The sequence below is a fragment of the Podarcis vaucheri genome (assembly GCF_965113315.1).
Source record: "Podarcis vaucheri genome assembly, chromosome: 2".
NCBI lineage: Eukaryota > Metazoa > Chordata > Lepidosauria > Squamata > Lacertidae > Podarcis > Podarcis vaucheri.
In genome coordinates, this window is record NC_138760.1 from 124,104,939 (window position 1) to 124,132,104 (window position 27,166).

General features: G+C 45.0%; 1 protein-coding gene and 1 long non-coding RNA gene across 3 annotated transcripts; one reads left to right on the forward strand and one right to left on the reverse strand.

Moving 5' to 3' along the window:
• Positions 1-1,372: 1,372 nt before the first annotated feature.
• On the reverse strand, positions 1,373-27,037 carry LOC309524696 (uncharacterized protein). 2 transcript variants are annotated; one of them, XM_082209602.1, is made up of 11 exons: positions 26,707-27,037; positions 25,794-25,946; positions 20,454-20,503; positions 15,787-16,343; positions 14,753-14,870; positions 13,342-13,424; positions 12,610-12,736; positions 11,066-11,161; positions 10,168-10,326; positions 9,951-10,079; positions 1,373-6,207 (listed from the first exon to the last, which is right to left on the reverse strand). In XM_082209602.1, the coding sequence occupies exons 4-11, from the start codon at positions 16,162-16,164 to the stop codon at positions 5,039-5,041; spliced, it is 2,259 nt and encodes a 752-aa protein (XP_082065728.1). In that variant the 5' UTR covers positions 16,165-16,343; positions 20,454-20,503; positions 25,794-25,946; positions 26,707-27,037; the 3' UTR covers positions 1,373-5,038. The 2 variants fall into 2 exon arrangements, with proteins under 2 accessions (XP_082065728.1, XP_082065729.1); XM_082209603.1 differs by lacking the exon at positions 20,454-20,503 and having other exon boundaries at positions 25,794-27,037.
• Positions 7,888-9,943, forward strand: LOC309525566. The gene is made up of 3 exons (XR_014216425.1): positions 7,888-8,117; positions 8,721-9,198; positions 9,563-9,943. It is a non-coding gene; the product is annotated as an uncharacterized lncRNA (long non-coding RNA).
• Positions 27,038-27,166: the final 129 nt, after the last annotated feature.

Below are 27,166 nucleotides of genomic sequence, written 5' to 3' on the forward strand. Positions count from 1 at the left end.
CCCATTGTTTCAGGCCTGGCGACACCCTGCTCCCAGCATTTCCTATGGCTGCCAAAGAGCTCTTGCCACCAGAAAGTTCTTCCTGATGTTTATTTGGAATCTCCTTTTTTTTTTTTTGTAATTTTAATCCATTGGCTCGGGTCCTACCCTCCAGAGCAGGAGAAAACAAGCTTGCTCCCTCTTCCGTGAGACAGCCCTTGAGATATTTGAAGGTGGCTATCGCATATCCTCTCAGCCGCCTCTTTTCCAGGCTAGTCATACCCAGATCCTTCAACCGTTCCTCATCAGGCTTGGTTTCCAGACCCTTGGATCATCTTGGTTGCCCTCCTCTGTATACATTCAAGCTTGTTGATATCTGAAGGAAGGTGAGGACAGGTGACCCCACCTACGCCCAAAGTCACCCCTCCCCAACCAGGCCTCAAAACTGTTCAAAATTCCTTTTGCCTTCTGAAAACCCACAGCTACAGCTTTTCTGTGGATTCTCACAAGATGTTGGTACACAGGCAAAATGTTACTTTTAAAGGCTCACGAATAGGCTCTGTCACTGCCAAGAATACTCAGGCCTGAGAAACGAATCTTATCTCATTCGGTTGCAACATCTTGGACATGCTTGACCCACCCCCTCGGCTTCTCATGCCCCCTTTCCTGGGAAGGGTGCCAAGAGTCCCAATAGTCCTAAGACAGCTTTCTGTTCATGCTCAGAGGAACTCATGGGCAGGACTCCTGAGGGAGGAGAAAGGGGGAGGGAACTGGAAATGGGTATATATGTTTGCGCACATGACTGTGAACCCGTGCATGCTTTCTGTGAACTATCACACTTGCTCCTTCTACCAGTTCATGGATGGTAGAAATAAAAGCTTTTCCTCTGAAACTATTCCTTGAGTGTCTGTTGACTCCCACTTCCCTTTCCCGGGCGCAGTATTTTTCCCACCCGAGGGCAAAGCCTCATAAGGCTACAATATCCTCCTTAAATTGTGGTGCCCAGAATTGGGCACAGTATTCCAATTGTGCTCTGACCAAGGCAGCACAGAGCTGTACTATTCCTTCCCTTGATCTGGACACTAGACTTCTGTTGATGCAGCTTAGAACAGCATTAGCTCTTTTTGCTGCTGCATCACACTGTGATATTAAGCTTGTGGTCGACTAAGACCCCTAAATCCTTTTTTTTTTCCTTCCACATGTACTACTGGCAAGTCGGGTCCATTAATTTTTATGAGTCTTCTCTGTGTACAACCCTTACCATTTTTCTCGATTTTATTTTATATTGGTGAGTTGGCAGCATTTTTCTTAACAAATTCTGCACCTCAGGTTTTTTACACAGGACCCAGTTCTGGTGGTACTGGACATGCAAAATTTAATATGTGCAAAGAAATTGTCATTCATTACTCTTTATTTGCAGAACATTTTGCCAATACACTAAAAAACTCTTAAAGCAACCATGCATAATAATAAAGGCAGCCACCTACAACATCCAGTTATTTTAAAAAAAACTCAGAAACAAACCTCCACACATAGACGACTCCCTACACAGTGTAACAAAATAGGGGGAGGACTTAATTTGGAGGAGAAGCCATTTGTTTTGCTCTCTATCCTGAATTTACACACAATGGTCAAAGAGAACACAAGGCAGTGTACATTAGTAAATTCAGTTTCTTTTGAAGAGTTGGCCACTTTTCAAAATGGAGTCCCACATCTCGGGGATTGTGGCAAGCTTTCCCTATTTCCCCTCACCTGCCTTTATTTATCTTCACTTGCATATTAACATGGCGGAAAGTCATATTGCAAGGTACTCCAGATTGCAGTATTTCACAGCAAAAACTTGCAAACACAGTAAACGAACGAGATTAAAATGAGAGGATTTCGACATAAGACAGGTAACAATAATGTGGACTAAGCATGGATAACAATAAGCAAAATCTAGGTTAAAATATTTTAAAATGTACAGAATGTCTATGATACAGTACAACTTGGAAACCTTGACGTTGATGCTTCGTGACAAATGTTAAGGCCGCTGGAGCCCAGGGGAGGGATGCAATGGCAATCTAAGAAAATTCTGACATTTATCAGTAAATCCAAAGCACAAGATCATTCGGTTAAAAAAAGAAGAATAAGATGACCAAGTATTTTTCTTGTTTCTGTTTTTCGCAAGTGAGGAGTGACATTTAGCATTTATTTGGTTGTATGTTTCCAAAACAAGTATAATGATAAAATACTTTCTAATACAGTACCTTACTGTAAGTTTCAAGACCAACTACAGTCAGCTAGAATCAATTCTACAAGAGTATCATTTCCCATGGACTGGTTGCAGATCCCTGACAATCAAGGACAGATCTCAAAAATACGGAGTGCCTGGAAAGAATCATACCCTCTGTCTCCATCATTAACTGGTAAATGTCAGCATTTAAGAAGGGCAAGGTTTGACATGTCCAGGATGATTTAAGAAATGAAATGATTTTCATACGATATCCCCCTGTCCCTTAATCATCCCCGTAGATGAGCTACTGCTATGAAACTCTGAGAAACGCCATGCACTATAGCAATTTTCTTTGAATTACAGGATGCTTTTATTGGCAATTTATAAAATTTAACCTCTCAATATTCAAAAAGCTTAGCATAACGCATTCGTGGAAGGTAATATACCCCACAGAGACGGTCCAGCGTGCTCACCCGACCCTCCGTACTGTTCACAAAACATCCCGTGCACCCACTAAGCCCAGTTCCCCACTAATATTGTTGCTCTCTAGTCTACATTACAAATGACAGCACAACTGTTTTGCATCTTTATGCAGAAGCGAAGTCCCGCTGCAGTTCGAGAAGCAATTTCAGCATTGCAGGCTTAAAAGTACTCAAAAGTGTTAGCATACCTGTTGGAGTGAAAGGTTGCTGCATTCATCATCCCATACCTTAGATTTAGTCTCAAAATAGCCCAGAATATTTGCTTTTAAAACCATACCAACCAACCACAATTGCTTACTGACCAAGAGCCAAGCACCAACTTTGAACCTAATTATTTTAGAGTCAACTAGATGGAAACAAGTTTTGTCATTTTTGGAAGGCTTATGCAAAAAAAGCAAACTCCTTCCTTATTAACATTTATCTGGGACTTGTGTGGAGGCGAGACTGTTTTGCTTCTTTGCTCCCCAAATTATGGATTTGGGGGGGTTGGTCCTCTGACCAAGCCAAGAATCTAAGCCAGCCTTTGTATGTAAGCTCATAAAAGTCATTTGCCCACAAGTCCTCTTCACTACCAGCCACTGAGCAGGCTGGGAAACAAAACAAAACAACAACAACAACCACCACAACCACAACCCTGCTTTCTATTAAGCATACTGGTTGATGTGGGGAAGGAGGATCTGTCCATCTTCTACCATTTGCCTCCTGTGCTGTTATGAAGAGGAATTTCCTTCCTTTAAGGCTAGAATGGAGTCCAACAAGGCTGGTAGAGGAGAACTGGCCTGAGCCCGCTCACTCGCCTGCATGGAATTCCTGCTCGCCTGTGGCGACCAAGCGAGCTGTTAAAACACAAGGCTGATCTTGGTGCAGTCTTAAAATGTGTTTACTTGGAAGTAAGGCCTTCTGATTTCAAGGGGGTTTTACTCCCTTGCTATTTTGCATAGGATTGCAGCCTATATAAAAACATTTGTATGATATTTTCAAGAGACCAAGGAAAATAAAAGCGCTGCAGCATGCTGAACTCTCGTGGCAGAGGTTGCTAATACAAAAAACTAAAGCCCACACATGCCAGTACATTCGGGAATAAGGTAAGCTCCCTCAATATTCATGACGCAGCTATATCGCTTATTCTTAGACTCCCATCAGCTCCAGCAAGCATGGCCAGCGCTCAGGGATTATGGGAGTTGTAGCACCAGTAGAACCATTTGCAGGGAGTGTCTGCATCCCAAACTCAATTAACAGGAACCTGTTCTCAGTAATTTATTTTATTTTTGCCAGATTTCAGCAGAACCTGTTAACCTATGTCTCAATCTCACCAATCAGCTGATAACTGTTAAGCAGAGTGCTCTTTCGCATGCTTCCCATTGCAGGCTTGGAGATTCCCAGTTCGGGTGATGTACTATCTAGTTTTGTGATTCTATAACTGTGACTTTCTTCAGCCGTCAAACAAACCCAAATACGCTGAAAAGCCCTGCTGCCCAACATTGTGCGACTCCCCCAATGCGGTGCAAAATCCAACCCACATGTTTCCAGAAATATCGTTTTGGAAAATAATCCCTTTTTAACTATGTTAGAAGTGTGGAAAACAACAAACCTTTCTGATGATACCCCTCCCTTCCACTTCCATCTCTGCTAGAGCAAATCTATACGATCAGGTTAAAAAATGTGAGAGTCTAGAATTTTTAACCAAACTGATAACAAGAGGCAACGAACCCTTTTTAAAACACCCTCTTTAAAATTTGGTGTGGGTCAGAACAAGCAGGATGGGTGTCCAAATTCCCTCCCCTCCCCCCAAGTTAAATAATGACCATCTTTTGAAATATGGGGGAGGACAAAAGCGGGGTGTTTTTTTGCAGACCACCCTGATTGTCATTCATTCTGCCACAGCCAGTTGCTGAATCTCATTCAGTCGTTTTGCTTCCATCTAGTCTGAGAGAGTACAGAATCACCATCGATTTTGGAAGCTGAAGAGAGCAGCAACTGGGTCAGAACCAAAACAGTGTTATTTTTAATGCTCTGCCTCTTTTCCCTTTTTTTTTGAAGGCATACACCCAAAAATGTAATCTTTGAGAATCCCTGTTCTCTGTTCAGTAATGATAGATCTCTCCTCTAAGTCAAGCAGGAAGTGGGCATAGCTGTGAAATGCAAGGAATCTTCCCTGCAGAGCTGGATCTCCCTTTCTGAAGATCCTGTGCCTAAAGATCCAAACGGAGCTTCTGCCAGTCAGATCTTGGATCGATACATCTCTGCTTTCAAACATGCTTCTTTTCAAGAATGTCTAAAGCATGGCTTTCTTGCTTGACCGGACAATCTTACTCGATGGCCGTAGGCCTGGATGAAGCTCCTTCCCTGCTCTGAGCATCCTTCACAGCGTCAAGGTCCTGTCCTCGGTTAACTCTTTCATGACTAGGATGGCTTGATCTCCGACGGAAGTCTCCTCGATTGTCCACAGGTTGGGCACCCCTCCTTCTCCGGCCTCCGCCGAAGGTGCGTAAGACGTAATGGGCCAGTGAAACGTTTCCGCAGGGTGAGCGTATCCGTAATAGTTCTCTTGTGTGAAGCCGATGCTCTCCGGAGTGAAGCTCTGAGTGATGTCCAAAAAGATATTGGCTCCGACCGCAGCCTTGGCCTTGCGCGACCGGCCTTTGTGGCGCTGGCCGTCGTGCGTGTTCTGGTGGCGGATGAGGTGAGAGCTCTGGTTGAAGCTCTTCCCGCACTCGGTGCACCGATAGGGCTTCTCGCCCGTGTGGATCTTCTGGTGGCGGAGCAGCGTGGCCAGGTCGTTGAAGCTCTTCCCGCATTCCGTGCATTTGTAGGGCTTCTCCCCGGTGTGGATTCTCTGATGTCGGAGGAGGGTCCTGCGGTCGCTGAAGCTCTTCCCGCATTCCGTGCACTCGAAGGGCCTCTCGCCCGTGTGCACCCGCCAGTGGGCCTCCAGGTTCGACTTGTCGCAGAAGCTCTTGCTGCAGCTGGAGCACTTGTAGGGCTTTTCCCCCGTGTGGCTGCGCCAGTGAGTCTTGAGGCTGTACTTGTTGTAAAAGCTCTTGCTGCAGCTCGAGCAGTGGAACGTCTTCTCCCGGGTCTCCACGTGAGTCTTTTGATGCGTAATGAGATTTGTGGTCCGGTTAAAGCTCTTCCCGCACTCGGGGCATTTGTACGGCTTCTCGCCCGTGTGGATTCTCTGATGTCTAAGAAAGCTGGTTTTGTCGCAAAAGCCTTTGCTGCAGACTGTGCACTTGTAGGGCTTCTCCCCCGTGTGGATTCTCTGATGCACCTTAAGGCTCGCCTTGCGCGTGAAGCTCTTCCCGCAAACCTTGCACTGGTTTTTTCTTTTGCCTTTGTAAACTTTTGCCGGAGCTGGCAACCCGTTGAAGTCGCTGCCCTCGCAATTGGGTTTATCCCGCCAGTCTTCTTCTGTTTGGTCATCCCCATTTTGCTCTAGTCCTCCTCGATCCCCAACATTATCTTCATCCTCTGTATCGTCTGACAACACTCCGTATGGTTCCCATTCACTCTCGCTCTCCCAGCCATCACCTAGTAGAGAGGGAGAGAGAGAGATCAATACAAAAGCGAAGGAAATATAAAAGATTCAAACTCTGTGAAATCGCACCAAGTCTATTTCTGCGAAGAACAAAGAGCTGAAAAATGGTTCTTTTGCCTGTAGATCCCTTTGGCATCTTTAAGGGAAGAGACCACAACCTTTTTGACACCTGGGAAGGTTATTTGTTTATGCTACTACTGCGGCTTGTGTTCTGTTAGCCCCAAAATAGAAAACAAGCAAAGTCCCAACTAAAGAAGAATGCCAACTGAAACTGATGGAACATGCGCAGCATGTGGACCTAACATATAGAAGAACTAGAACATACATTTAAAGATGATTGGAAAATGTTTATTGAATATACGGAGGAAAATTGTGTATATCTGAAAATGTGGGCAGCATTAAGATAAATTCAACAGAATAAGTTTGGGTGGATGTTATAATGCAATACTGAATGGTTTAGTTTATATAAAATATGCAGGGATTTATGTTGTGCAATATGAACCATGGAAAGAGAGGAACGGAAGTCATTGATGTTTTAAGGTTGTTTAAGTGAATATTCTAAAATCTAAAACAGAAATTTAAGAAAAATTATAATAAAAAAGGGGAAAAGACCACAGATTGGTGATAGACGACCCGCTTTGCATGCAGAAAGTCCCAAGCTCAAATCCTGCAGGGGGCTGGGAGAGACTCCCTGCTTACAGAATCATAGAACTGTAGAGTTGGGACCCCGGGGGTCATCCAGTCCAACCCCCTGCAATGCAGAAATCTCAGCTTAAACATCCATGACAGATGGCCATCCAGGTTTGAAACCCTGGAGAGCTGCTGCCGGTCAGGGAAGACAATACTGAGCTGGGTGGGCCAAGGATCTGACTTGGTATAAGACAGCTTCCTGTGTTCCTCAATTGACTACAGTGGACCTCAGGTTACATACGCTTCAGGTTCAGGTTACAGACTCCGCTAACCCAGAAATCGTACCTCAGGTTAAGAACTTTGCTTCAGGATGAGAACAGAAATTGCACGGCGGCAGCGGGAGGCCCCATTAGCTAAAGTGGTGCTTCAGGTTAAGAACAGTTTCAGGTTAAGAACGGACCTCGAGAACGAATTAAGTACTTAACCCGAGGTACCACTGTACAGTCATACCTTGGGTTAAATATGCTTCAGGTTGAATGTTTTCAGGTTACGCTCCACGGCAACCCAGAAGTAATGGAACGTGCTACTTCCGGGTTTTGCCACTCGTGCAGACACTCAAAATGATGTCACGCGCATGTGCGGAAGCGGCGAAACGCGACCCGCGCACATGCAGTTGCATGTTACGTTCTACCCAGGATGTGAACGGGGCTCTGGAACGGATCTCGTTTGCTTCCAGAGGTACCACTCTACAGTGGTACCTCGGATTACATACACTTCAGATTACAGACTCCGCTAACCCAGAAATAGTAGCTCGGGTTAAGAACTTTGCTTCAGGATGAGAACAGAAATCGCACGGCGGCAGCAGGAGGCCCCATTAGCTAAAGTGGTGCTTCAGGTTAAGAACAGTTTCAGGTGAAGAACGGACCTCCGGAACGAATTAAGTACTTAACCTGAGGGACCACTGTATTTGTTATTAAATTTATATCCTTTCCTTTCCTCCAAGGTGTTCCAAGTGCTATACCTGGCTCCCCTCCCCCACTTTATCCCACAACAACTCTGTGAGGTAAATTAGGCTGAGAGAAAGTGACCGGCCCAAAGTCACCCCAGTGAGCTTCCTGCCCGAGTGTGGATTTGGACTCTGGAGTCACAGGTCCCAGCCTGCCATTCTAACCACCAAAACACACCTGGGGTCAGACGGGGGCAGATCCCTGTCATCGCTACCCCTAACCCAACAATGGGTGCCTCATGCCTTGGTGCCAAATGCCCCTCCCAAGTGTGGGATGTAAACACAGGAGCAGTCAATGACAACATTCCTAGAGTGTACATGTTAGAACATGGGGAGGGATGTCTGTCCAGCAAGCAGGTAAACTTCCTGGGGACGGACTTCCTCCGCATGTGACCAGAGGTGGGTGTGGCCTCACCTGTGCAGGTAAATGATAAAAGCACAGGGCAGGCAGCCATCTCTCTCTCTCTGCCATCACCTTTCGAAGAAGCAGGATGCCCTCTTGGCTCTCAGCCAAGAGAGGAGAGGGCTATCTTCCTATAAGATAGATTCTAAGTGTATTTTACCTTTTTAAGCCTGTCTGCCGTCTGGTATCATATTGTGAACAGATCGTGAGTAAACTCTTTTATACTTTTATAAAGACTGTGTTGTGTCTTGTATTTTAAGAGGGAACAAAGGGGAAATTACCAGAGTAATTATTATAGAGGTTCTAGCGAACCTGTGCACACGTTACCGTTGCGAACAAAAGGGGAATGTCTATAAACTCTGCTGATATTTTGGGAACTTGTTAGCACAAGTTGGACAAGGATATAATTAGTCAATATATCCTCTCCTGCACCCCAGAACATTCCCACACCAAGCCCCCCCCCCCAGTTACCTCAAAGGCGACACCCCTGACCAACCCTACTCTGCACGCTCCTTGAACTCTGATGTTGCCACCTGTTTTGCCTGGATGAAGGCCGGAGGCAGTGTGTGAGAGTTTGTATAGAAACCATCATGGCCTCTCTCTCCCAAAGAATCTTGGGAAGTGTAGTTTATTAAGAACTGTGGGGAGGGCCCTGCTCCCCTCTCAGAACCCCCACTCCCAGCATGGCTTAACAGTCAATCCCTCCTCCTATCGAACTCAGGGAATTGTATCTCTATGAAGAGAAGGGCTGTGCTTCTTAATAACTCTCACCACCCTCAACGAACATGGCTTCTGAGAGGGAAAGAAGAAACAATCCCAAACAGGGAAGAATGGCAAACCAAGTCGATGGACTACGCTGAAATGCCAAAATTAACTGGAAAGCTTTAGGAACCGAGAGGACAAGAACTATAGAAAAAGAATGGGGGGAAATTATAATTTATAAGCGTCTCCACCCCCATCGTTCTGCCCGGACGCTGAGGTCCAGCTCCGAGGGCCTTCTGGCGGTTCCCTCATTGCGAGAAGCAAAGCTGCAGGGAATCAGGCAGAGGGCCTTCTCAGTGGTGGCACCCGCCCTGTGGAACGCCCTCCCAGCAGATGTCAAAGCGATGAATTTAACCTGACATTTAGAAGACATCTTAAGGCAGCCCTGTTCAGGGAAGCTTTTAATCTGTGATATTTTACTGTATTTTTGGTTTCTATGGAAGCCGCCCAGAGTGGCTGGGGAAACCCAGGGACATGGGTGGGGTACAAATAATAAATTATTATTATTATTATTATTATTATTATTATTATTATTATTATTATTCAGGAGACCATTGTAAGAAGATGAAAACATTAGCAGGATTTTAACCTCACTTGTAAGGTAACAAAGACTATGGGCAATTTGGACGGATTAAAAAAAAGTGGATAGCGGACTGATATGCAGTTGTAAATACTGACATTAGGACCCATGGCGGGGATGGTGGGGGGAAATCTTGAGATTTGGGGCAATCTCTTTATATGGACTTTTAATTGATTTTGTTGTAAGTTTCTATTTTTTAAAACCAAATAAAAATGATTTCAAAAAGAGAAAAGAAACATGGCTTGTTTAAAACGGGATAAGACCGCTTTGGTTGTCTGGTACAGATGTGGCCGCAGTCAAACAGCATCTGGTGGGAAGGCAGAGGGCCCCATCCTGGCTCGTAGCGGACACTCACTCTCTGCAGCTTCAGTCACAAAAGAAATGCCCTCTTGGGATCCTCCTGGTTGTGCCTCGAGTGGCTCTCCTGACAAAAGGTCTTCCTCTTGGGAGTCCTCTATGCTGAGGGAGGTCCCAGTCGCGTGATCTGTAGCGAGGGGGAGGGGAGAAAAGATCACTTTCTGTCTGAATTGGACAGAAAACCAGGATATGAATCTTCAAATAAGGAAATCTACCAGCTGATTCCTTCTGCCATGTCTCTCTCGGCTGATTTCCCTCAGGCGTCTCGGCTTCTCTTCCATTTCCAACGCTTTCCTTCGCCTCTTCCATCTCGCTCCCTTTCGGAGCCACTTCAGCCGGTCCCCCGCTGTGTTCGCTCCCCCAGAGATCGGCCACTGAAATAGGAGACCAAGAAGATCGTAAGGGGAAAATGGCACCTTAAACCACAAGATTTCACCCCAAAACCCTGGGGAGATGCCTCACGAATCAGACAGTGGCCTGGTTCACACAACAGGCCAAGCCAAAACTTGGCTTGGAGAAGCTCTTGAAAAGGACCTCACAGCTGCTTTTTGCTTTGCTCCTCCTAGCTACGTTTTGATGTCCAGAGCTCAGCCATGGTTTGGTCAGCGTGGCCTCCAAATTGGGCCTCGTGGTAAAGCTCTCTCCTACCCAAGGACATAGCCTTGTTCCTCAGGAACCATGAACTATGACCAAGGGAAGGAGCTTAATCACGAGCCCTGGGTTTGGAAGACATGCTAAGTCAATCCTTGGCAGCAAAAACCAGGGAGGATCAGAGTTTCCTTCTACTTAAAAAAAAAAATAATTAATAAATTTTATTAGTATTTTCCACACAACAACAACACCACGAAAGATATCAAAAAATAACAATAGACAACACACAAAAATCAACATTCAAAAACTAAAAAAATGGAAAAACCCATATATTACAAGTTAATATTATAAACACTAAAACAACAACAAGACATTGACTTCCACCAATCCCACAGCACCTCCTTTATCTCTCATTGTGTCTTCCTGTTTTCTTTACCATTCTCCTAGATGGGCTTCCTTCCCAGCTTGACAAGCCCCGCCTGCCCCCCTAAAACGTCCCAAATGCTGCAATTAAGAATCTACCTGTTGGTTGTTCTCCTTCTTCAGAGCTCTGGTCAAGTATCTCTTCCTTTTCTTCCAACCAGGAGATGAGATCAGGTTTAGGAACCGGAGGCCCTTCTGGAGAAGAACAGAAAAAAGCCCACCACACACACCAAAGCTATTATTTCTGGCTTTCTTGAGGAACTTTGTACCAGCCACTCTGAAACCACCCTGGCCACTGCCACTCCAGCAGAATATTTGGGAAGGCAAGATCTTCTAACTGAGGGATTGAGGGTGAATCTGCTGCAGGCTTTCAGATTTTCTCGGACTCCAGTTCCCATCCGCACTGCAGCCAGCATGGGCAGCAATCAGGGAAGATGGGAGTTTAGGGTCTTGCAGGTTCTGCAGGCCAGGACGTTCCTCACCTTGAGAGTTAGAGAGATCTGTCAATGGCTGTTAGCAATTATCTGCTACTTATTTTAGAGAGTGGTCTGTCCATCTGTTCTCTATAGGTTTGGACACCTCTCAATATATTGGGGATTGAAGCTGGGATGTCCTGCCTCAAAAGCAGATGCTCTACCAGTGAGCTGTGTCCCTTCCTTATATCTCAACATAAAAGTAAAGGTAAAGGGACCCCTGACCATTAGGTCCAGTCGGGGCCGACTCTGGGGTTGCAGCGCTCATCTCGCTTTATTGGCTGAGGGAGCCGGCGTACAGCTTCCGGGTCATGTGGCCAGCATGACTAAGTCGCTTCTGGTGAACCAGAGCAGCGCACAGAAATGCCATTTACCTTCCCGCCAGAGAGGTACCTATTTATCTACCTGCACTTTGACATGCTTTAGAACTGCTAGGTGGGTAGGAGCAGGGACCGAGGAACGGGAGCTCACCCCGTCATGGGGATTCAAACCGCCGACCTTCTGATCGGCAAGTCCTAGGCTCTGTGGTTTAACCCACAGCACCACCCGCGTCCCTATGTGTCAACATAGAATGGCTCAAAATAGAATCAGAGTTGGAAGGGACCCTGAGGATCATCTAATTCAACCCCCTTACAATATGCAGGAATATGCAGCTGTCCCATATGGGGATTGAAGAAGAGGAAGAATTTGGATTTGATATCCCGCTTTATCACTACCCGAAGGAGTCTCAAAGCGGCTAACATTCTCCTTTCCCTTCCTCCCCCACAACAAACACTCTGTGAGTTGAGTGAGGCTGAGAGACTTCAGAGAAGTGTGACTGGCCCAAGGTCACCCAGCAGCTGCATGTGGAAGAGCTGGGACTTGAACCCGGTTCCCCAGATTACGAGTCTATCGCTCTTAACCACTACACCACACTGGCACTCAGTATCACGCTCTAACCAACTGAGCTATCCAGCTGACATATTTGAGATGACTTCACCCAGAGCCGTGATAGGATTATAAGAAGATAGCCTACACTGACTGGCAGCAGCCTTTAAGGGTTTCAGGCAGGGAACATTTGCAGCCCAGAACTGAACCTGGGACCTTCTGCATGCAAGGCCCGATTCTCTGCCACAGGGGCTGCAAGTCCTTCCTCAGTGTCCCTCCACCAAAGAGTGAAGGGATCCTTACCTAGAGAGGCGACGTTCCCATAGTTCTCCACCATGACATCCCTGTAGAGGGCTCTCTGGTCTGGGTCCAGCAGGCCCCACTCCCCCTCCGTGAAATGCACAGCCACTTCCTCAAAGGTCACAGGCCCCTGGAAGGAAGTGGGGATGGCGGGGAGTCATTCTCACAAAGAGTCCCACGCAAGGTGGAAATCTTTCCACTTCCCTGTATCCCAGGATTGGGGAACCCAGTGCAATTTTTTCTATTAAAAAAATGTTTAGGGGTAGTCTCATTTTGACTCAAGAAAATCACCATTTTATAGTTCGAATCGGGGGGAAATAAAGACAGTAAATGGACAAAAAGTACAAAGACCATGCATTACTCATACTGAAATATTGCCACTCAACGAGGCCAAACTTTCATCAGTAAAACACCACACATCCACATTCCACACTGCTTCACACATTAAACGCCCGCTTCTGTCTGAGACTCAGGAAACACCGGGAAAGGAAATGAAGCTGCTATCAGGCGTAGCAGCAGAACTGACGATTCACCGTGCTAGAGAAGAAACTAAAATTTTTTTAAAAATTTAGTATTTTCTCCCGTTAGATTCACAGAAAGTTTAGGGGCATGCATACCCCCGTGTACCCCCAGGGAAAAAAATCACTGGGGGAACCTAAGACTCAAGGCCAAATGTAGACCTCCAGGGTGTGTGTGTGCAACAAAAGGAAGTCCCTTTGAGGGTCTTTGCCTCACCTGATCGGAATCCATAGTATCTGTTTCTATCTCAGCACAAAATGAAGATGAGCCATGACTTATTTCAGCAAACAGCTCTCCACCTGCAAAGCAGACAACACGATGACAAGACAGTTACCCTCTCAACACATTTAAAACGGGGCACTCGACTCCTGTCATTATTGGTGTGCTAGATAAGAAATAACTCTAAAATGTGTTGAGAGATGTAAAGAAGAAAGAAAGAAAGAAAGAAAGAAAGAAAGAAAGAAAGAAAGAAAGAAAACACAAAACATACTCTGATAAGCTGCGAACCTGTTCTGAGTGCACGAAAATTGTTAGAATTATTTATTCAATTTGTAGGATAATAGACTATACAGAACTGGCAAAATTAAGAGAATCTAATGCTGTTTTAAGGAAGAACGGATGCCTTTTCAGACTATTATAAAGAAATATTATAGTATGATGAACTTGTGAGCAGGATTTGAGCTATGAGCTACAGAAGCAATTAGATTATTATACTGTAGTTATGACTTAATAGATAGACGATAAAGTGCAAAAGGGGAGAAGCAAGAACATGGAAAATGGGGTGAGAAGTTGATAAAAGTAAGAGAAAGGATGAAATTTTGTTTTGACTGTGTATGTTAAAAACACTGTAACTTAATAAAATGTAATCAAATAATAATAATTTGTGTACCGCCCTTCATCCAAAGATCACAGGGCGGTTCACAACATAAAAAGGTATTCTCATGTATGCAACTTAACAACATACTCCATTTATTCTAATTCAATCACTAAACTATATCTTTCACCTGGAATGAGGAGTGGCACTCAAAGTGAACAATTAATTGCTCAATTTTACCAGAACAAAATGGTTGGGATGATCCCAATGACAAAACTATGCTTACTCTTCTGGATTAACACACGGTCTCTCTCCACTGTGCTAATGCTCAATGTTTCGTTAAGGATTTTCCATTAAAAGAGCAAAGGAAGGCATCACTTTCCAGTCCATCGTGCTTGAACTGAAAGGCTTTCAGAAGTAAGGATAACTAAAAAGTTTGGATTGCAAGGACAATTGTTAGCATTCACCCATCAAGTCAGAATTGGAAAAACATTCTGGTCCACAGTATAAATGTTAACCGCAGTTTTTTGATTCACTGCCACCGGTTAAAATAGTGACTAGGCTCTTGAATTATGGTGTAAGGTAAAGGTAACAAAACCCTTATATTGTTGCTGCTGAATCGTATATTGAATTCCGGAAGACAGCAACACAAGGAGCTATAAAAGATGTCACTTTGCTAGGATGGTTAAATTAACATCTTATTTAAGAGCAGGAGCCTCAAGAGACAGAAAGAATACATTTTGGGAAAGTTGGTCCAACCTTCCAAAATATATAGGTGATCCATAGGGACCTTCAAGCACCAGAAATCCTTACCAGGAAAACCTGTGTCGCCATCATTTTCGTGCGCCGTCACTCTGAACAGGGGCCTCTGCAAAATGTCTGATGGAGCCCCTGCCTGGGGGGAGTCAGCAGCCACATCCTTGAATGCCACCTGCATACAGAACAAAGAGAGGGGACCCCCCCAAGTCAGGAAAATAAAAGGGGCCAGCTCTTCACACATAAGCCTGACTCCAGTCTTCCAACGGCGGCCCAGATCCTGAAACAACTGCCAGCAGTGCCACATATATTGAGCACGCAGGGCCTTCTCTGTGGCACCACCCAAAGTAACACAAAGGATTGCAAGATGCTCCAAAAGGATCTCTCTGAAGTCGGTGATCAGGAAACGGAGATTGAGATCAGGAAACTGGTAGCAAACTGTCTCAAAGCCTTAAGTTTTCTACTTTCAAACATTGCTGCCCTGGGCTGGCTCTTCCTGGCTGGCTTCCCAGTAATCAATTCCCTTCCTTCCCACCACTTTCATTAATTATTCACCCTAAACCAGTGGTTTGTAATATTGTTAAATTCAGAACAAAACTGATCTAAAAATAAAAGTGTTGTTTTTTTAATCAGCCTTACTTCATTTGCTACTAACTCATTTTAAAATATTTGACTGCTCTTTTACACTGTTTTGCTTAACAGTGGAGACTCCTGCCACAGTGAAACATTTGAGAATCGACCAACTTAGATGACCAGCATATTAACCAGTGCCTTTTTTCTGGGAGGACGCAGGGGTACACATACCCCTAAACATTTTGTGAATCGAATGGGAGAAGAAACTAATTTTTTTTTTAAAAAAAAAAGTTTCTTCTCTAGCACGGTGAATCGTCAGTTCCCTTGCTACCCCTGATGGAGGCCTTTTGTCCGTTGACTGTATTTATTTTTCCCAATTTGAACTATAAAAAGGTGGTTTTCTTGAGTCAAAATGAGGGTACCCCTAAACATTTTTTTAAAGAAAGAATGCACTACTTGTCACCCACCTGCAGCACCAGATAATCACTTGGAAAAATACCAGGATGCAACTCGCTCACCTGATCATCTTCTTCTTGCTTCTTCATGAGGAAATCTTTGGCCGGGCCAGTGGTTGGGATAAAAGCCTCTCCATCACTCAACCTCACCACGAAGCTCTGCATTTCTTCAGCTAGGGGTTGTTCCTTCGTGGGCCAAGTCGAATTCAGCATCCGGTGCAGAGGCGTGTCTAAGGGAATTGCATCCTCTTCGCTCAGGACAACCGCTGGTCCATTTCTTTCCCAGCATCCTCTACTGCTCCCAGCCTGGGCAGCAGACGGGTCCACGGCCACCGCTTTGGGGCCGACCACGTCTTGCGAGTCTTCTGTCTTCACTTGGTTCTCCAGTGCAGCCTCCAACTGCAGACCGACAGCCAACGGGTCTCCTTGTTCTGCTCTCATTCTCTCTAGTTTCTTGGGGTAAAGGCCGAATTTGGAGGGGAGCAGGAGGAGGTCGGATGCTACGCCGTGGGCCCGCAAAAGTCTGCAGGCTGCTGTTCTGCCACACTGCCAAATGAGGCAGTCACATCACATCAGGAAGGCAAAAGTGAAGGGTTCCAGAAAGCCATTGGGTCTCATCGCTACAGGAAAGGGAGAGAAAAGCTAAGGATGAGAATAGCAGAGAAAAACAAAAAGGGTGTTTAAGCATCTTCCCATCAGTCATTCATTTGGTAGTGACGCCCTCCCTGTGGAATGCCCTCCCACCAGATGTCAAAGAGAACAACAACTACCAGACTTTTAGAAGACATCTGAAGGCAGCCCTGTTTAGGGAAGCTTTTAATGTTTGATGTATTACAGTATTTTAATATTATTATTTTTGGAAGCTGCCCAGAGTGGCTGGGGAAGCCCAGCAAGATGGGCGGGGTATAAATAATAAATTTATTATTATTATTATTATTATTATTATTATTATTATTATTATTATTATTATTCCCACACTTTCCCATGCGTTTCACTGTCACTTTCCTAACTGCAAAATGTGGGTATTTTTCAAAAAGCAGGTTTGCTGGAACAGAGCATTTTGAAGGAATAATAATAATAATTTTACTATTTATACCCCGCCCATCCAGCTAAGGCAGCCCCAGCCACTCTAAAACCTAAATTTCCAGCATGCAGTAGAATCCCTGCAGCAAAATACTGTTCAGTGCATTTTCCTGCCACTTTCCTAACTGCAAAAAGTCGATTTCTTTCTTTAAGTGCATTTTATTGCAACAGGGAGAACACCTTAACTGCACATAACCTAATTTTCTGTAATGTGCTTGAATCCCTCCGGCAAAACACTGGCAGGGAGGAGACCTATAACACTTGGGATAATTATTTTTAAAAGGTGAGGTAAGGACTTCTGTTTTGCCCAAAGCTGTAGCCACATACATGCCTACTTCTGCGGAAACACACACAAGACTAGGTTGAAACTCATTGGCAATACTGGCTTCTAGTCAGCTGCTGAGCTATGTTCAATGTGCTGCTTTTGGCATATAAAACCCTATAGCTAGAATATCGTATCACTCCCTATATACCCAACTTTGCACTGTACTCTGCAGGAGGGGGAATCCAGCAAATGCCGTCCTATCAGGAGGGCCATCCTGCACAATATTGTGATATTGGGCCTTTCGTATACCTGAAGGAGTGTCTCCACTCCCACCGTTCTGCCCGGACACTGAGGTCCAGCTCCGATGGCCTTCTGGCAGTTCCCTCCCTGCAAGAAGTGAGGTTACAGAGAACCAGGCAGAGGGCCTTCTCGGTAGTGGCTCCCACCCTATGGAACTCCCTCCCATCATATGTCAAGGAAATAAGTAACTATCTGACTTAGAAGACATCTGAAGGCAGCCCTGTTTAGGGAAGTTTTTAATGTCTGATGTTTTATTGTGTTTTTAATATTCTGTTGGGAGCCTCACAGAGTGGCTGGGGAAAACCAGCCAGATGGGTGGGGTATAAATAATAAAATTTTAATAATTATAATTATATTGTGGATTTCCCTCCTCTCAAATATTAGACAGGCATCGTCTCTTGTTTCCTACTGAAGACCGTCTTCTTCCAACAAGTTGATTAAGCAGAGATCCTCCCTGCATCAGCATGGGAATTGTTTTAAGTATGTTTTTTTAGATAAAATAAAATATTTTAATATATATTAATGAAAACAATTAACATAAGGAAGACAAAGGAGCTTGTGGTGGACTTCAGGAGACAGAAGAGCAATGTCCAGCCACTTTTGATTGATGGGGTCTGTGTGGAGAGGGTAACAACGTTCAGATTTTTGGGCATTGAATTACAAGAGGATCTGTCCTGGAGTGTCAACACAAGGGGGCTTGTGAAGAAGGCGCAGCAGAGACTGTACTTTTTGAGAATACTAAGGAAAAACCATCTTCCGCAGAAACTGCTGCTTGCCTTCTATCACTGTGCCATTGAGAGCGTGCTCACTTATGGCTTATGTGTGTGGTCGTACGGAAGCTGTACTGCCCAGGACAGGATGGGGTTGTGCAGGGTTGTTAAGGCAGCAGAGAGCATTGTTGGCTGCCCACTCTCCACCTTAGAGCAGATTTATGCCACAAGGTGCCATAGGAAGGCACTGGACATAGTAAAAGATCCATCGCGTCCTGGTCACTGTCTCTTCGAGCTCTTGCCGTCGGGATGGAGATACAGGACGATGAAGACAAGAACGAGCCGTCTTAAGAACAGCTTCTTCCCCAGAGCAATCTCGGCCCTGAATGGGAAGCCCAGACTTTGAAAGTCATCTAATCTTCCTTGCTGTTTTATACTGTATTGTTTTAATTAGTGTTTTTATAGTTGTTTTGTTTTTGTGTGGAGTGCCCTACCAGGGTGGATGGAGCAGCCAAGTAATTTCGTTGTCCCCGAGAGGGGGCAATGACACTAAAGATTAAAATTAAATTAATTAAATTAAAAATATTAATCCTAGGGAAAAAATGATTATGTTTTGCTTTTTATGTTGTGGTCAACTTACTATGCCTCCCTGGTTCTGAAAACTGGTGCAAGTCAGGTTCCTGCACCTTGTTGTATTATTAAAATTGAACAAATAAATAATTCATTTTAAAAAGGAAGGCTAACGCAGGTCGCAAATGAATTTACTGGACAGTTAGCAGAGAAGAATTTGGCAATTTGTTCTTGTTGCTATTATCAGGACCCGTTCAAAAGCACTGCAGTGTGGAATGCAAGCCAGTCCGTGCCCTTTCTCAGAATATTCCATTCTGTTCCTCCCTCCCAGTTTTCCCTTTCTTCTCACAACAACCACCGAGAGGCCTCAGTAACCCTTGAATGAATTGGGGCGTTCCCTTAATTTCATCCCCCTAAGTACAGTGGTACCTCAGGTCAAGTACTTAATTCGTTCCGGAGGTCCATTCTTAACCTGAAACTGTTCTTAACCTGAGGTACCACTTTAGCTAATGGGGCCTCCTGCTGCCGCCACGCCGCTAAAGCACTTTTTCTGTTCTCATCCTGAAGCAAAGTTCTTAACCCAAGGAACTATTTCTGGGTCTGTAACCTGAAGCGTATGTAACCTGAAGCGTCTGTAACCCAAGGTACCACTGCATATTTTTCTGCTCATGCAAACTTTGGGGTCCCCACCCCCACCGCGGCTTGCTGCTCCCCGACCTCTTGGGAGCCGTTTTGCCCATGTAAGGATTTGAGAGTCTCACCGGTACAGATAATTATTTAACATTTATATTCCACTGGCAAAGCACCTGGGGGGGGGCTGCTTCCATGAGGCTCAGAACAAGTGTGCAAAACTAGTCCTTCCTTTTGCTTGTCTACCAACATCCGGTTTCATTAGCATCCTAGAATTCTAGAATTAGAAGGGAGGGAAGGAAAACTTTTTGTGACACACCCTGCATAATCTTACATGTCCCCTCTTACTTTCCCTTTTCTCTATAAACAATGCCCACCCCCCACAAAATGCTGCAACCTTTTCATAGAATCATAGAGCTGGAAGAGACCACAAGGGCCATCGAGTCCAACCCCCTGCCAAGCAGGAAACACCATCAGAGCACTCCTGACATATGGTTGTCAAGCCTCTGCTTAAAGACCTCCAAAGTAGGAGACTCCACCACACTCCTTGGCAGCAAATTCCACTGTCAAACAGCTCTTACTGTCAGGAAGTTCTTCCTAATGTTTAGGAGGAATCTTCTTTCTTGTCGTTTGGATCCATTGCTCCGTGTCCGCTTCTCTGGAGCAGCAGAAAACAACCTTGCTTTTCATCATATGCTCCAACCCCCTTGATCATTTTGGACAACTTTTTCTGAACCTTTCCACAGCTCTGCGATCTCCCATTTATTTGTTTTTCAGGTGCGGCGGCCAGATGGATAGGGAAAGTGACCTCAGATGGATGGGGAAAGTGACCTCAACGACCGCCCTCCTTGCCTTGGGGGTCAAACGGGGTGTGTTTTCCTTGCCCCTCCCCTTTCCACACTCTCACAATTGAAAACTGCCTTTTCCCATTTTTTCTCTTTTTTTTGGGGGGGGGCCTCCCCAAAATCCCATCCCACCCTCCAAATTAAAAGGCCAAGCTTGCTTCCATCTGCCCCAACTGGGGAGGAGGATGAAGAAGGGGGGAGGAGAAAGGGAGCAAATGTGGGAAATTATTGGACACCCCCTTGAGTTTCGTGACAACTCTCATGCTGCAAATCTCCCCTGCCCTGCTCTCTGTAATCTACCCACGCACACTTTTGCAAGAAACTCACCAGATCCCCTCCAGCCATGGACATCACAGCCTGGATCTTACCCACAGTGGCTGGGGGAGGGTTTTTTTGTAGAGAGAGAGAGAGAGAGAGAGAGGGATGAAAAGCAGGAAGTGACTTAAAGCAGTTTACAACCCTCCTTCCTCAAAGGTATCCTAGGAATAGAGACTCGGTCAGCTTAACCCTTAGAGAAGCATTTCAGATGTATTGCAAAGGCAAAACACACACAGAGACAAGCAAACACTTCACAACACTTTGAGGGCTAGTCTGATGCACATGCACACATGCACACACACACACATACACACACCTGGGTACTCTAAGGACAGCTCTGTTTTCCTGCAAACACACCATACAGAAAAGACAGTGCCTGCACACTGTCCCTTTAAAGCAGTTACCAAATTGCTGTTTTCCTCTCAAAGAATTCTGGGAGCTGTAGTTTGCTGGGAATTGTGGCTCCGCCCAGGGTAGAACTACAGGGCCCAGAATTCTTTCAGAGGGAAGGATGTGTTTCGAAGGTGCTTTATAAGCCAAAGAGCCACAAAGAGCTTTCAAAGCCCGACCTGGCCGTGACCAGAAGGAGGAGTACCAGGAAGAATGGATGAAATTTAATGGCTATTTAGTTAAATACGTTAAGTTAAATTAATTGGAAAAAGCTTGCAATAGCCAGATAGGCTTAGGATTTAAGTATGTAAAATGATGGATTAATATGTTTAATGCTGAATGAATAAGAAAGAAACATGTTAAGTGATTAAGTTAATTATATAAGAATTTGGATTTGGAAAACCATTAAAATGATATACAGTGGTACCTTGGGTTACATAAGCTTCAGGTTACACACTCTGCTAACCCAGAAATAGTGCTTCAGGTTAAGAACTTTGCTTCAGGATAAGAACAGAAATCGGGCTCCAGCGGCGCGGCAGCTGCAGGAGGCCCCATTAGCTAAAGTGGTGCTTCAGGTAAAGAACAGTTTCAGGTTAAGTACGGACCTCCGGAACGAATTAAGTACTTAACCCGAGGTAGCACTGTACATTGAAATTCAACTAGGGGGATACGAGGAAGTCACTTAACAATGTTAATAAGATTAGTTTTAATAAGGTTATGATTTATGTATGTATGTTTATTTATTTATTTGTTTGTTTATAATTTTGTGGAAATTGATTAAAAATGGGGGGCGAGAATCATGGGGACCTGTTGTTTATAGATGACCCGCCCCCGAGTTTCACTTTCAAAATAAACATTTCCTTGCATTACACCAAATATTTTACTCATAAGAAATACACTGGGAAACAAAACAAATCCTAGCTGTGCTTGATTCATAACATAAAACACAGCTACCTTATAATATCACCGGAGGACATCCAGGCAGTATAAAACACAGCAGCTACGTAAAAGCACGGCTCCTTCCCAATGTAGACCCCCCCCATTAATACATTTATACATACATATTACGGATATACAAACTGTTGTAAACAAAATCTGCCCTTTTTCCCTTGTGGGGTATCCAAGAGCCCTTACATAGGTTCCCTATTGGTAGGAGAAAATAACAGAGGCCAACCAAACAAACAAACAAACATTCATTTCAGACAGTCTTTAAAAATATTCATACATACCCACACTCAGTCCCCCCCACCGCCCCTCACCCTCACCCCCACCCTGTGCGTAACAGAATGTGTAACAGAAAAAGAAGTAGAAAGTTGGTTTAATAGTGTGTGAAAGAAAGTAATAGAAATGGAAAGAAAATGCAATTGAGTAGATTGGAAGTACAATGTAGAATATTGATAGGCCTTGCATCTTCCTGCCACCCTTGTCATCCTCTCCTGCCACAGCCTTTGAAAACCACTGGAACACTATATGAAGCTATGCACCTCAGGTATCAAAGGACAGAATGCCGTATTTTTCACTCTATAAGACGCACCAGACCACAAGACGCACCTAGTTTTTGGAGGAGGAAAACAAGAAAAAAAACATTCTGAAGCCAGAACAGCAAGAGGGATCGCTGCGCAGTGAAAGCAGCAATCCCTCCTGCTGTTCTGGCTTCTGGGATAGCTGTGCAGCCTGCATTCGCTCCATAAGACGCACACACATTTCCCCTTACTTTTTAGGAGGGGAAAAGTGAGTCTTATAGAGCAAAAAATACGAGAGTTTATTATTCTCTCCCCCCCCCAATCCTTTTTTATTGATTTTCCATTTTAAACAAACAAAATACAAACAAAGACAATAAATTTCAAGTGTCGTCCACACACTTCCTTATCCATCACTCGGCCGAGCCATGACTTCCCTCCCTCCCTCCATCAGGTTTTCGTTTTCAGTCTACTTCCCGCAGTTTCTTCTTATTTTGACAAGTCCACTTCGTAAGATTTATTTCAGTCCTGCTAGTGTCTTCAGATTTCTACAGTTATTATTTATATAGTCCATGAATTTACTCCAATCTCTTCGGAATTTTGGTTTTGGATCCTGCAGGTTAGTTTTGCTAGTTCTGCATAATCCACCATTCTCGTCTGCCACTCCTCCATCACTGGTAATTCCTGTACTGTACTTTCCATTTTTGGGCAAACAAAGTCGTTTTGTTTGGGCAAGCAGCAGTCGTTGCATACATAAATAACCTTTAATCCGCTTTTTCAGTTTCCTCTCCCATCAAGCCTAGCAAAAAAGGCTTCTGACTTTTTGGGGAAGGTATTTTTAAGCATCTTTTTCAATTCGTTGCAAATCAGTTCCCAAAATGATTTTGTTTTCTCACATGACCACCACATGTGATAAAAATCGCCATCCTTCCCTTTACATTTCCAACATAATTTACTACTCATCCTATACGTCTTTGCCCATTTCGTAGGTGTCAAGTACCATCGGTACATCATTTTCCTTATATTCTCCTTTCAAGGTGGCACATGCTGTAAATTGTAGACTCTCGTTCCACCATCTCACCTACGCTTCGTACTTGATATTGTACCCAAAATCTATTATTTATTCTCAAAACAGTTAATGACCCCTGTACTTTGCACCAGTTTACTTCTCAACCCAGCCGACCCCACAGGGTTGTTGTGAAGATAAACGTACAGTGAAGAGCTGCCCATCAGGAAGGGTGGAGTCAAAATGCAATTACTTGTTAATAAATAAATGTGTATGTATATATGGACTGCAAAATCTCATCATGCTTCTGTCACCTCCAGGTGTATGTGGGACTCCAACTCACATCAGTCCCAGACAGCAAGGTCAATGGTCATGGATTATGGGAACTGTAGTCCAGCAACATCTTGAGGACCACAGGTTCCATCACCCCTGCTCTAAGGAGTTCTGGGCAATGTTGCAGGAGTCCCTTACTCTGCAAATTCTATTCCCAATAACAATTCTATGAAAAAACTGAGGCCTATAGAAAGTGACTAGCACAAGCCTAGTCAGGTAACTATGTTGTTGTTGTTGTTTAGTCGTTTAGTCGTGTCTGACTCTTCCTCCCGCAGTTTGGTCAAACTCATGCTGGTAGCTTCGAGAACACTGTCCAACCATCTCGTCCTCTGTCGTCCCCTTCTCCTTGTGCCCTCCATCTTTCCCAACATCAGGGTCTTTTCCAGGGAGTCTTCTCTTCTCATGAGGTGGCCAAAGTATTGGAGCCTCAGCTTCAGGATCTGTCCTTCCAGTGAGCACTCAGGGCTGATTTCCTTCAGAATGGAGAGGTTTGATCTTCTTGCAGTCCATGGGACTCTCAAGAGTCTCCTCCAGCACCATAATTCAAAAGCGTCAATTGTTCGGTGATCAGCCTTCTTTATGGTCCAGCTCTCACTTCCATACATTACTACTGGGAAAACCAGAGCTTTAACTATACGGACCTTTGCTGGCAAGGTGATGTCTCTGCTTTTTAAGATGCTGTCTAGGTTTGTCATATGAATGAGCAGAAAATTGAACTCAGTGTCATGTTGGGCAAAGTCTAGCACTAAGTCCTCATCAGTCTTAATAGTAGTAGTAGTAGTAATAATAATAATAATAATAATAATATATTCTAGGTTGCATTTTAGGGCAAAGCCCACCCAAGGGAGCTTGCAGGAAAACCAGCTGTAAAACACCAAAGCACATTTAGCATATTTAGCAAATTTATATGCCATTCCACAGCGTGGAGCCACAGAAGTGTTGTGCGATATAAAAGCGGAACTTAAAACAGCAGCCTAAAATAATATAAATGGTCCTAATATAAACAGCCTAAAAGAATATAAATAATATGAAGATAAATAACAGAATATAAAATAGAAATAATATGAACAGTCTAAAATAATATAAAGCAGTCTAAAAACAATTTTCAAATCAACAGCAGCACTACATGTTAATTTTTTAAAAAGAAAAAGCTGCCTTCAATATGTGGGTATCAAAACCATTTAAAAGCTTATACCCAGGGTGAGTAAAACCTTTGGCCCACTGGGTGTTGTTGGACTACAACTCCCATCAGCCTTGACTACAGGCCATATTGGCTGGGGCTGATGGGAGATGGCAGTTCAGCAACACTTGGAGGGACAAAAAGTCTGGTCTATATTGATAGGATCATATGCGTATCACTTTGGAGGTTGTTTTGTAAGAGTGGAGCTACCAGCAAGAAGGCTCTGCTTATTTCTCCCAGAAAGCTGATTGATCTTACAGGCGGGATTCTGATCAGGACTTTAGGAAGTTTAGTTCTGTGAGAGAAAACAGGAATTTCCTAACAACTCTCAGCACCCTTAACAGACTACAGTTCCCAGGATCCTTTGCAGGGAAGCCGTGGCTGTTTCAAGTGACATGATACGGCTCTAAATGTATAGCGCAGGTGGGGCTGAAGGCTGCCCTCCTACACACCAGAGGTGGAGAAACCATTGGCAGAGAATGAAAGCCTTAATCTCAGGGTTGTGGGTTCAAGCCCCACATTGGGCAAAATAGTTCTGCATTGCAGGGGGTTAGACTAGATGATCCTCGGGGTCCCTTCAAAACTCAATAGTTCTATGATTCTGTAACCTCCATCCCTCCCGATGTTGGTGGACTCCCATCATCCCTGGCCCACTGGCCATACAAGAAGTCCCACAACTACTGGAGGAACACCACAGCTTCCCCCTACATTTCTATACCCCAGAGGTGCTGGTGGTGAAAACTTGTGGCCTTCCAGATTTTTGTTAGACTCCAACACCCATCAGTCCCAGCCAGCATGGCCAGACAAGGATGATGGGAGTTGTAGTCCAGTTAAAAGGGACCCTGCGGTCATCTAGCTCAACCCCCTTGCAGTGCAGGAATATTTTGGCCAATGTGGGGCTTGAACCTGCAACCTTGGCATTATCAGCACCAGGCTCTGACCAAGTGAGCTATCCAGGCTGCACTTTGAGGTTTACTCACCCAAACTCCTCTAAGAATCCGATCTGGCTGAGAGACTGCTCCAAATCCCCCTGGAGGATTCAGCTGGGCTTCTCTCCTCCTTTCTTCCCTTCTTCCTCCATCTGGACCCCTCATTCTTCCCTCCTTCTGACCAGCCACCTCCTCCTGCTCCTCCTGGTTAAGGAAAGAAACGGATCCAACAGCAGAAGCCACGAACCCCCAGCCCCTTTGCATGCATTTTAATACCCAAATTGCTATAAAACAACCCAAACAGGCAAGAGGAAGGAGAGGCACACAAGCACACTTTGGCCCTCGAATGGTTAAGGGGGCAGAGCTCTCGTTCCTAGAGAGGCAGGAAATGGGGGGCCACGGGGGGGGGTGCTGTCCAAAGTGGAGGACCTTCCTCCTTTGCCCAGCTGAGCTGCTGAACCCTCTGCAGGCTGGCTGCAATTTGTTTCTTGGGGGGAGCCTGTAAGTAGAAGGTGCATTTGGCTGGGGGGCAGAAAAGGGGCATTGGGGGGAGAAGAGCATAAGATTGCAAGCTGAGGAGTTAGCAAAAGGCAGGGAAACACATGTTGGAATGGGGAGGGGGGAAGCAGTTTGTGCCAGAGTCAGACCACTAGTCCATCCAGCCCCAGGGCTGCTGCCTCCTTTCACGGGCAGAGGATCTCCAAAATTTCCCAAGCTCCTAGTATAGCTGGGAGCTTCCCAGTTTGAGATGTTGCCTGGCATTTTCTGCCTGCAAAGTGAACACAGGAATCAGCCTCCTACGGAGTTGGACAACTGGGTCTGTCTCACTCAGCATTGCGTACACTGACCGGCAGCAGCACTTCAAGGTTTCAGGCAGGAAGCCTTTACTAGCAGCACTTGGGAGATTCTAGGGGGTCAAACCTTCTGCATGCCAAGCAACTGTCCTGCCCACACTTCTGCAAACCTTGCAGCTCCCTGGAGCCTCCCGATAGCTCCCTCTTCCGTCTGGGTGGAACTGTTTTGGCCCCATAACAAACAGCACGAGGAGAATCGAGATTGTTGTCTGTATCAGGATGGGGAGCCTTTTCTGGGCAGCCTTTCGAGGGCCACACATCAGCAGGAGGCAGCAGTGCTAGAGACAAAAGCGAACAGAGCAACAAGTGTAAATGCTGCTGTCACACAGTAAATGTAAAGTAAAGGGACCCCTGACCGTTAGGTCCAGACGTGGCCGACTCTGGGGTTGTGGCGCTCATCTCGCTTTATTGGCCGAGGGAGCTGGCGTACAGCTTCCGGGTCATGTGGCCGGCAGGACTAAGCCGCTTCTGGCGAACCAGAGCAGCTCACGGAAACGCCATTTACCTTCCCTCCAGAGTGGTACCTATTTATCTACTTGCACTTTGACGTGCTTTCAAACTGCTAGGTTG

Coding starts and splice junctions, on each gene's coding strand:
- LOC309524696 (XM_082209602.1), bottom strand. CDS start 16,164: ATGAGAGCAGAACAAGGAGACCCGTTGGCTGTCGGTCTGCAGTTGGAG. Junction 14,871..15,786: donor AGCAAGAAGAAGATGATCAG/GTGAGCGAGTTG, acceptor TTCTGTATGCAG/GTGGCATTCAAGGATGTGGC. Junction 12,737..13,341: donor ATACTATGGATTCCGATCAG/GTGAGGCAAAGA, acceptor ACTTCCTTCCAG/GGGCCTGTGACCTTTGAGGA.